We start from the raw sequence: 10,490 nt of genomic DNA on the forward strand, positions 1-10,490 counted from the left end.
AGTTGATTAGTAAAAAGGCTACCAGAACTAGAACTTTGGTGAAAATGCGATAAGGAGTTTTTAATGTATCGATTACAATTTCAAAGTAGCATATTTGCTCCTGAAGAACGTATTGCTTATAGATAATATTTTTTACAAACGCTTCGAATTCACAATTATTTTGCAATGATGTAGAATATTTGTGACCTATGAGGAGGAGCAATAAAAATAAATGAATAAAATTGATATAACTAACGAAAACAGTAAAGTATAAAATAATAATAGAAAAATGTAATAACAATAAAATGTAATACTAGGCAAAAACGCGTTATACCGTAAAGAAACGTTCTGTTTTGTTTTTGTTTAAGTAAACAAAGGTTCGGTTTACAATTTTGTCCTTAGTTAAATATTGCAACATTTGAAACGAGATAAAACTCTTTCTGAATGTTATTAATGACAGCAAACGTTTTTAAAATGTAATTGAGAAATGAAAGTTGAAATTATGAAAGTTGAAATTTTTAAGAAAAATATGAGAAGTATATAATTTCAGTACAAAAAATCTAATTACTTTTGTTTGCATTTCTAAAAATATTGGATATAAAGTATTTCTGCATATGATTTCCGTATAGATTTTATAATATATTAAAGACAGTTATATCTAAAGACAGTAACTTTTGAATATAGACGTGCAAGTTATATCTGGAACACGTGTAATTTTACTGTTAATAATAATTTTTTGTAGATTTTTTATGACTTTGAATAAATTATATTTTTTAAAAACTTTTGAATGTTCCCCAACAAGAAATTTCAATTCGTGCCTAATGTGATAGTAATACTCGATTTATGGAATGGCGTAGATGTGGGTAATGTATGCTTATAGCAATTAAAATGCTTAAGTGATATAATTATTACTATGCAACTGCCAACTAAGTAGTATAAATGTCATAGCCACACATAGCCCACATTTACGCCACACAATCACGCTATATTTAATAGCACATGTAGCTCTCGTTAAATTTTCTGGCTCAATATTACAAAATTTTTTTATTTCAAAATAGCAAAAATGAAGAAATTTAAAAGATTTTTGCAAGTGGCATATTTTACCTAAAAGATATGGATACATAACATGACTTATTTTTAACGTTTTTAACGATCACGTGCATAAATTGTTGTTGATGTAGAAGTATCAGCTATATTGTTTATGCTAAAATTTAAATTAGATCAGTACCGTATCATTTTATAAATAAAGTTTTTTTTAATAACGTTAATAAATATAACACAAGAGAAACAGGAAACTTTATTGCACCATACAAAGAAAGCAAAATATTCCTTATTATCTAATTCCCTATTTCATATCGTGGCAAAAAACTAGTAATAATTATGCCAAAAACTTGTAAAAATTAATCAAATTCTTTAAAAACAAAGTTAAAAAACCTGATCCTGAAATTAGGCATACACTCAGAATTTTCTTGCAGATGATAAAGTAAATTACATAGAGATCAACTGCAAAGTGAACTGACTTGTGAAATGACCTTTGCCTTTTTCAAACATAACATTAAAAAAGCTATTTTTTCCAAAGAAAACGCTTGATTTTTTTCTTAAAAAATTTCAGTTATTATGCGGTATCTTGTTTTCGTTTAATTTTTATTTTATCTTGATTTTATTTCAATTTAAAGAATAATAAAGTTTACCTATTATATACTAATACTTAAGTTGATGACATTGTATGGGCTAGCAAGATTATTACAATCTTCTTGAAGTCCTCCCCGTACTAATTTAATTATAAATTCTATTTTACTATTTGATAATACAGTTTATAATCATACTATAATCGTACTATTTTAATTTCTGACATTCTCTTACGAAACTTGTAAACATTACACCTTTAGTTAACAAACATGTAAATGTTATATGAACAAATATTGAGAAGTAAGAATAAAAAAATAATAATAGTAATTTTAATTTTAATCATAAGCTCAACAGGTTTTAGGGTGTCTATAAGATTTTTTTGTTACAATTTTTTATTGCTGACGTGTTATAATTGTATGATGTAAACCTTTTTGAGAATAAAAAATAAAAATTATCCTTTGAAACACTATGTAATTTTACCCATGTGCAACAAGCCCCCGTTGTCCGTAAAAATAATGGTAACCAGTTTTTTTTATTATTTTTTTATTTTTTTGTTTTTTTACATTTATTGTTTACAGCTATTGTTTATATTTATAAAATATATAAGATATAAAAAAAATATATATATATATAAATGAATATATCAATAAAAATAAGGAATAAAGAATATGGAAACTCAAAGAAGACCGTGATGTCTCGTTACAGAGAGCTGTTTAGATTTGAAACTAACCGTTTAGATTGAAATAAAAGTACTTATCTGTTTGGTTTGTCGTAAAAGTTTTTTCTTGAGCTTTATTTCGTTTTTCGACTTTATAATATGCACAGATTAGTTATGAAGACAGCAAAATAAATAAGACATTAGTTTACATACATACACACTATATTTACAAGTACATTAAATACGTATTCATAAATATTTTTTACCAGTATAATCTTTTTAAAATAAATTTTGTTATTTTTTTTAAGAAAATACCACTTATATTGTATGTATTATGCTTTATGTAACCTATTATGTTGCATCTAAATAATTATGTTTATAGTATTTCTTAGACATAATTTTAAAATGTTTCTTGAAGTTATTGGCGCAGTCTTTATTCCACCTTTGATATGGACTATATGGGTTTACATTAAACATTTAATTGATTGTTTGCATTATCCAAGAGGACCAATACCACTACCATTTATTGGAAATGGTTATTTGATAAGAAAAGCTGAACCATATAAAGAGTTGGTTAACTTAGGAAAAATATATGGCGATGTTTTTAGTTTTAGCGTTGGTTCAGTCAGATATGTAATTGTCAACAGTTTAGAAGGAATTCAAGAAGTACTAGTTAAAAAAGGGTGGCAATTTGCTGGTCGTCCAAAAGGTCCAAGTAAGTGAAACTACTCTAAATAAAAAAAAAATTTAAATCTATATATTAGGTAATAGTTTTTAATAGTTTTTCAACTTTTTGTGATTATAATTATAATTATAAAGCAAAAAATCTGTAAAAACAAAATTGGTTAGTTTTAATTTACAGTTGTTTTATCAACAGAAAAGTATTTAAAATAATAATGTAGAGTTTTTATTAAGTAAACTTAACTTGTTTTTACTTAATCTTGAATCAAACAAAAAAATTTCTGTATTAAAGGTAATCTACTGCAATACAAAACGGTTCATAAAGAATTTCCGTCTTTGTATGCAGCCTAATACTTGTTGTTGCGCGAGTCGTTGATACTGTATTTTGATCTTAATGGGCAACTTAAAGGTCAAAAAGATACTTGGAGGTTTATTTAGTTAATTTCAAGCACTTGAAAATTTGGATTAAATCATATTTTCTACTCTTTTTGAGTGTTGTGAGGCCATGGTTCTTTACTTGATGGTCCGATACTTAAATGCAAAATTTATTTTTGTATCACTTTTCCGTTGGAAAAATTCCGAGTTAAGTTGGCACAAGTTTTAAAATTGATTGTTTATTAGGTGCAAAATTTATAGAACTTTTTTTACTATTTATTTTGACGAGCCAAATTCTTATTATATTATTTTGAGTTGGTAGCAAATAATAGTTTTTATAATAAGCAAAAAAAGTTTTAAAGTTAATTTTAATAAAGTTTTATTGTTGTTGCGCATTTGGCATTTTGGACTTTATTGGCGTTTTATTGTTGTAGCGCGATATAGGCATTTTGGACTTTATTGGCGTTTTATTGTTGTAGCGCTATATAGGCATTTTGGACGGCTCTTCAAAGTTTTTGCTAATCGGTTTTTTATTGGATCATTAGTAGCATCCATTATAGCCGTACACTTTTTAACATGTGGTGTAGTGGTTAGTCATCGGCTAGCCATTTTTGGCGGCTACCACTCATGGTCCACTATGTAACTGATGAGCAAAACTACAGTGGATCGCTCAAAATCCTAATATAGATCCACTGAAATTTCTATATAAACTATTTGCTGGGAGTATGGAAAAAAAATTTATCAAAAATAATAAATCAATTGTGACTGGAATCTTTACTTTAACTTTTTTTATACGACCTTCTATTTTCCTTTTTAAGTAAAAAGACAACGATAATCCAAAAGTTTCGCTAATCGATAATGCAAAAGTTTTGATAATCCATTATCCAAAAGTTTTGATAATCGATAATCCAAAAGGTCTTTTCGCAGATGCTTTATTAGTTCTTATAAACCTATTTTAAGGATTTTTTATTTTGTAAAACTCATATTCATAACCATAGTTCAGCTTTTTGAACAATTTTTGTTTGTATAGGGGAAAGGCGCCTATAATGGCATACTTAACTTTGAAGCTTCATTATTCAGTATTCTGAGGACTAATAATAAAAGTTTTGATATGAATACATTCCTTGTTACATCTAGAACAATAATTACTCTGGGAGTTTTCATCAGTTTTATTTTTTTTAAAAGTTATTCTTATTGCAAAAAAAAGTACAAGTATGCCATCATAGGCAAACACTGCTCCTATGATGGCATAGGGGAGGATGGGGCTAGTTAGGATCGAGGGTAACTTAATGATTTCATTTAACCTTAGAGTCTTCCCTCAGAAAAGCCAGAAATTACTCGAAACCATCCTAATTTACCATTTCATGCTACACACCAGCATTGTAAAATTTTGCGCATGCGCATAGGATATATTGCGTTTTACGTATTTTTTGGACCAAAAAAAAGTTTTGGAGCATCGCTTTCTTTTAACTTTACTTAAAAATAAGTTTTTATCATAAAAAAAAAAAGGTTTTTCCAACTCGTCAATATTTCAACACCCCCAACTCGTCAGTATGCCATCATGGGTAAAAGTCATCATTTTCATTAAAACAAGCTGTGTCTGCTTTGTTCAAAAGATAAAATTAAAGTAACTATTTCAATAAATGCACAAAACTTGAATATAAAATGCATGAAAATTTCATTTCTGCACAGTTAATAGTAAAATCACAATCTTAAATATATGAAGGAAATAAAACTACAACAGCACATCCCAAAATCGATTTTTGTTGATTATAAAAACAATACTTGTGCACAAGGGACGTTTTTTCACTAAAACTAATATAAAGTCAGTATAGTCATGTAGGTCTAATCATTTTTTTACCCAAACCAATTTTAATGAAAATATGACCGGTATGCCATCATAGGCGCTATGCCATCATAGGCGCCTTTCGCCTAGTTACGCTCTAATTTTTTTCCACATCCATAAACCATTAAATCTTATTTCAAGCATTTCAAAAGTATCATCATTGCTGTCATTGAATCCATCATCATCAAGATTGTATGTACTCTCATTGGTTGAAATTTGTAGTTCTATTGATTCATCTGACAATGTTTCTTAAAAAAAAGCGGTTTTAGAGCCTTTTTAGTTTAAAATGTTTTTTGAACATCAAAAAGAACTGAAACAAACGTGTCTGGAAAGATTTGATGACATACTTATGATATGATAAACATTATGAAATAAGGAACTTGCTTGTGTTTCAATATAAGTGCTATTAGCAGTTGGAGTTGCTCGTATGGGATCATCATCATCGGGCTGAGTTGTGAAAAGCAGTTGGCCAGTTAGTGAAGTTAAGACATATTAGCCAATGTTGTTATGAGATGTTTCAGGGCTATTCAATTAAGCAGTTCGGTCGCATAAGAAGATAGGTAATCTTCATCCGTAAAAATACTTTTATTAAAGTTCAGTTTGTTCATTGTTTTTCTTGTAATTAAGTTTCTTTAGTTTTTAGCTTTTATATGGTTGCGTGAGAATTATAAGAAGGCCTTGTTTTAAAGCGTAAACTGGCGCGCCATTTTCGTATGCCAATTTATAGCCAATTTAACGTAATATTTATGTTTAATATTATACTCAATTTAACGTAATATTCATAGCCAATTTAACGTAAGCCACTTAACGTAAGAGGGTAATCCATTTCGATCGAGCTCTTTATCATTTTTTTTATCATTTTCTAATATTTAGAGTGGTACACCACCATATATTCCAAGATGCTCTAAAAAAAAAAAAAAAGAAAAATTTTATATCAATTAAAATTTCATTAATTTAGAATGCTATTTTATACTTTATTTTACTTTGCCTCGATTATTTTGCCTCGAATTTATCGAAAAACATTCATTTTAATGGTCAATTCAAAACACAATAACTTGATATATATTAACACAACGTCCATGAAATTTTTTACATATGTTCTAGACATGTCAGGTAAGGTATTAACCTTTGGATTTTATGATTTTCAAAGTACATAAAAAATTATATCAGTTTTTTTTACATCAAGTTAAAAAAAACTTTTGTAGAGCTTCAAATTAAAAAAAAAAAAAAAAAATTGGAGCAGAATTCAAAAATTTCGAAATGTCGTTCCCTAGAATATAGTCTAACAAACATTTCCTGAAAATTTGAAGTGATTTGCACTTCTGCTTAACAAGATATCACGTTTACAATCACGTTTACAACGTATCTAAGTTTGAAAACGGAGAAAAACGCAAAAGAAAATTAAATATTCTTGTCATTCCTATATAAACTTTTTTTAGTTTATTTATCGATATTAATAATAAATAAGTTGGGAATAAGGTTTTTATATTATTAATCTGCAATAAGTTGCCTGTCAAATGAGCGAAATATCAAAAATTTTCAACTTTCGGAAAATATTTGGTGTTGTACCACCTTAAACAAGCCTAAAAGATATCGTTTAAGCCATAAAATAAAAGAATCGATTAACGTTATAAAAACCAATTATAAAGTCTGAAAGACGATTACATAAAAAAGTTTGCATAAAAATTACATTTGATATTCGCGCTATTTACAAATGTAATAAGTTAAGAAAAAACAAAGAAAACTTTTTTTTTTCTATTCTATAAATTTTTTTTATTTTTTATTATTCTAACTTTTCCATCAAAAATGTTCAGCAAAAAAAAAAAAGAATATGTACTACGACGCTTAAAAAAGAAATCATAAAAGAAACATATTAAAAAAAACTTTAATTTTTCTTCTTGCAATAGCAAAAATATTTATTTAGAAATTTTCTCATAACAAACGATAACAAAAATATTTACTCAAAAATCAATTAAAAAAATTAAAAAACGAAATAAAAAATTATTAGCTAAAAAAAAAGTACACATTAAATTTTATTTTATATTAGCGCCACTTTTGATATTTTAATTTTTTTTGTTTGTTTGTTTTGATTGTTGTTTACTATGATTGATTTTATCTAAAAAATGAAAACACATTATTACAAACTTTAAACGACATTTTATAAGAGGTCGTCCACAAATTACATCACGCAGTTTTAGGCCATTTTAGACTCTATCCCCCCTATCATCTTATAAGGGGTTGTCCCCATATTACATCACGCAGTTTTTGACCATTTTAGACCCTATCCCCCTCCCCCTTGTCACAACATTGTAATAATTTAGTAACAAGTTCCGTATGGAGTCGTCACAAAACCACTAACCCCTCCCCCAAATGCGTGACGTAATTTATAGATAACCCCTAAAGAGTTTATTTTTTTATAATTAAAAAAAAAACTTTTTTATGGATATTCTACTATTAATTGCTTTCTTAAATTTACGCTTGAAGCTTTATATACAATAAATTTATAATTCTTGCAATGTCTTCGTTTATATTTATAAGTTTTATTTTGCAAAAAATAGTAGTTTAGAAAAATAATATTTTGTAATAGTTTACATCAGCTTTATATAATTAACAGAAATTTTAATACAATTTAAAAAAATTTTGAATAAAAAAGTTATTTAAATAAAAAAAAAAGTAGAATTTTTTTCTCGGTGTTTCTCTTGATAAGTTTTAAGAATTTATTTCTGCATTGGTGAATGAATTGTCTTTCAAACCTAATAAATTTTACACAATGGATTTAATGATGCATAAAATCTAATGCAAAAAAAAAAAATCGTACAGTTCAAAAATAATGTCAAATTCATCAAACTTCGTGGAGATTAGTATCAAGTGGGGCCTCCTTTGGCCTTGATGACCTCAGCTAGACAATTTGGCATTGAGTTGACCAAATTTTGGGTCACTTCTGTTGTTATATTACCCCATGCGCTCAAAATAGCTACTTTCAAATCCTCTTTGCGTGTAAATGCTCGATCGCCAATTTTTCTGTCCAAAAAATACCACAAATTTTCTATTGGATTTAAGTCCGGACTTTGAGATGGCCATTCCAAAACATTGATGCTATTTGTGTCAAAGTTTACCTTTGTTTTCTTAGCGGTATGCTTTGGATCGTTATCCTGCTGGAGTATGAAATCGTTTCCCATTCTCAATTTTACATCGCAAAAAGCGACCTTTTGGTGGATTAAAGTATTTCACATGAATATCAACAGCAAATAATTTATTATTATTCAACAGTTGCAGCTGTACCAATGCACTTATTAAATAAAAACATAAGTAGGACTGATAGTTATATCAGTTTTAGTTATTTTGTAGTTTATGTTTAAACAGTAGTCAATACGGTCAATCTTCAGTGCCATTACAAACTTATTCGGCTTTCGAAAGTCCCAACTGCAAAGTGCCTTTCTTGGAATCTGGAAATTTGTGGCGATGTTCCTGGCCAACCAGCAATAAGTACTGTTTCTGTTCTTCATTTTTTGTTAGCAGTGAATTGTAATCCTGCATGAGTTTCACTCCTTATTAAGCGGAGTCATTAACTACGGTTAGAGCCAACACGATTTGCTCTGAGGCAACGTAGTCACTGTTTTCTTTCCACTGTTCTGGTGAAAACTTCAGAAATACATCACTCAGTTGCAAGATCTCAAAGAACTTTCTGGTGTTTAAGGTTACAAATGCACTCAGTGGCTGTGAAGCATCGACAAACCTAGAGTCAAGTCTTGGTGGCGGATGGTATGATCCAGCTTGTACACGTTGCATATTGCTGATCATTGTCTGTTTTTCGCTGAAATCAGTTCGTGGATCAGAGAAAGCTAAACCAATAGTTATTTCAATCAAATACCACAGATGGCAGTTGAATGCTGCAACTGTAGCCTGTATAATGGCTTGATTTCTGTATTCAGACAATTGGCGTAGCAAACGAAGATCATTGACGGGCGCTGTAACTGCACGATGAACCTGGAACCATGCTTTAATGCAAACGTCATATATAAACAAGAGAAACTGAAAAATTCCCTTTTCTTTGCTGGTCTCAATTCAAACTGAAATTCAACTTTCAGTTTGAATTGAGACCTGAACATCCACATTTTGAATGAATAAATAATTCTAGCCTTCAGCGTACCCGATGCAAAGCTTCAGGTGATGTGAAACGAACACCACGCCGTGGAGTTCCACCTAAAAAGATGATTGTTAGTTCCAAGAGTTCTCTGTAGTCATCTCAAGGTTGATAGATTTCAATATTTGTCTCAAAAAAATGAATTAAACGAGCTTTGAAATCAGCAATCTCTACCAATTCTGCTGCTGACTAAAAGTTGCTCTGGTCAATCCGATTCCAATTGTCTTGGAATCTCATAAAAAACAGAATATCTGGACCCGTAGATTTAGCTATTTTTATTATAGAAAATGCCTTATGAGCTATAACTTCCATAATATGATGCCTACATGCAAGATGTAAAAGTTCATGGTCAAGAGCTTTATGTATCAGACTGCATGCATCTGCATACTGACAGGTGTTGCTAGCAATTGTGTCAAAACATAATCCTCTTATAGTGTCACGAACACTCCAGTCACCGATACATCGTACTACAGCGGCTGCCTATGCTTCTCCAATCCCGGAAGTAATTTTTGGAACGCCTAGTAACTGTTCTGTTTCAACACCGGATACAAGAATGGGCAATCTATCAACCTTCTGTTTCCCAGTGATGTCAGGCAACAGCTTTTTTTCCCAGTGACCAACTAATGCTGAACTAGGAGTGAGTTTAAGTCTGTTGCGAATGCCTCACGATATTTCATCGTGGCCCAACAAATGGAATTATAGCTCAGTGGCAACACCTGAATGCCATGGTCAAGAGTATCAGCTGTAGCAGCTATCAGATGGGGAGCTTCTCTGTCTGTTACTTTAGTTCGATTCAAAGCTGCTGCCACACGTTTTGTAATAAGTGTGATTTTGCTTGGTTTAAATGACAATGGTTGCTCTTTTAATCTCTTACAAGCGACTGGCTCTTCCTCACTCGCTGTATCATCCTCATCTGTCTCAGTGCTACTGCTCAACAATAATGGAACCTTGCTGGTTAGAACTTCAATATCTTTCTTTAATTTCATACGATGAGATTCCTCATTTTTCTGGTTACTTTCTTTTAATTCCACTTTCTGCTTCAAAATTTGATCTACTCCTGCCATTTAACGATTTCTGGTTTGTCTCTGAGCGTTCAAGAAGGTTCAATCCTCGGGGATCTTGATTAGTGCTTGCGCATTCTGGTGAGTGATATCAAAAATTCGGTCCAAACTTTCACA

At 29.9% G+C, this 10,490-nt stretch overlaps 1 protein-coding gene across 1 annotated transcript in view; it reads left to right on the top strand.

Moving 5' to 3' along the window:
- The first annotated feature begins 2,623 nt into the window (after positions 1–2,623).
- The window catches only part of LOC136092385 (steroid 17-alpha-hydroxylase/17,20 lyase-like), a 17,776-nt gene continuing 9,909 nt past the window's right edge, over positions 2,624–10,490 (top strand). The window contains exon 1 of the mRNA XM_065820516.1: positions 2,624–2,981. Within this exon, the coding sequence (XP_065676588.1) occupies positions 2,639–2,981 (343 nt within the window). The 5' untranslated portion in view covers positions 2,624–2,638. The remainder of the gene's footprint in view (positions 2,982–10,490) is intronic.

This window comes from Hydra vulgaris, chromosome 15 (genome assembly GCF_038396675.1).
Source record: "Hydra vulgaris chromosome 15, alternate assembly HydraT2T_AEP".
Classification (NCBI taxonomy): Eukaryota; Metazoa; Cnidaria; class Hydrozoa; order Anthoathecata; family Hydridae; genus Hydra; species Hydra vulgaris.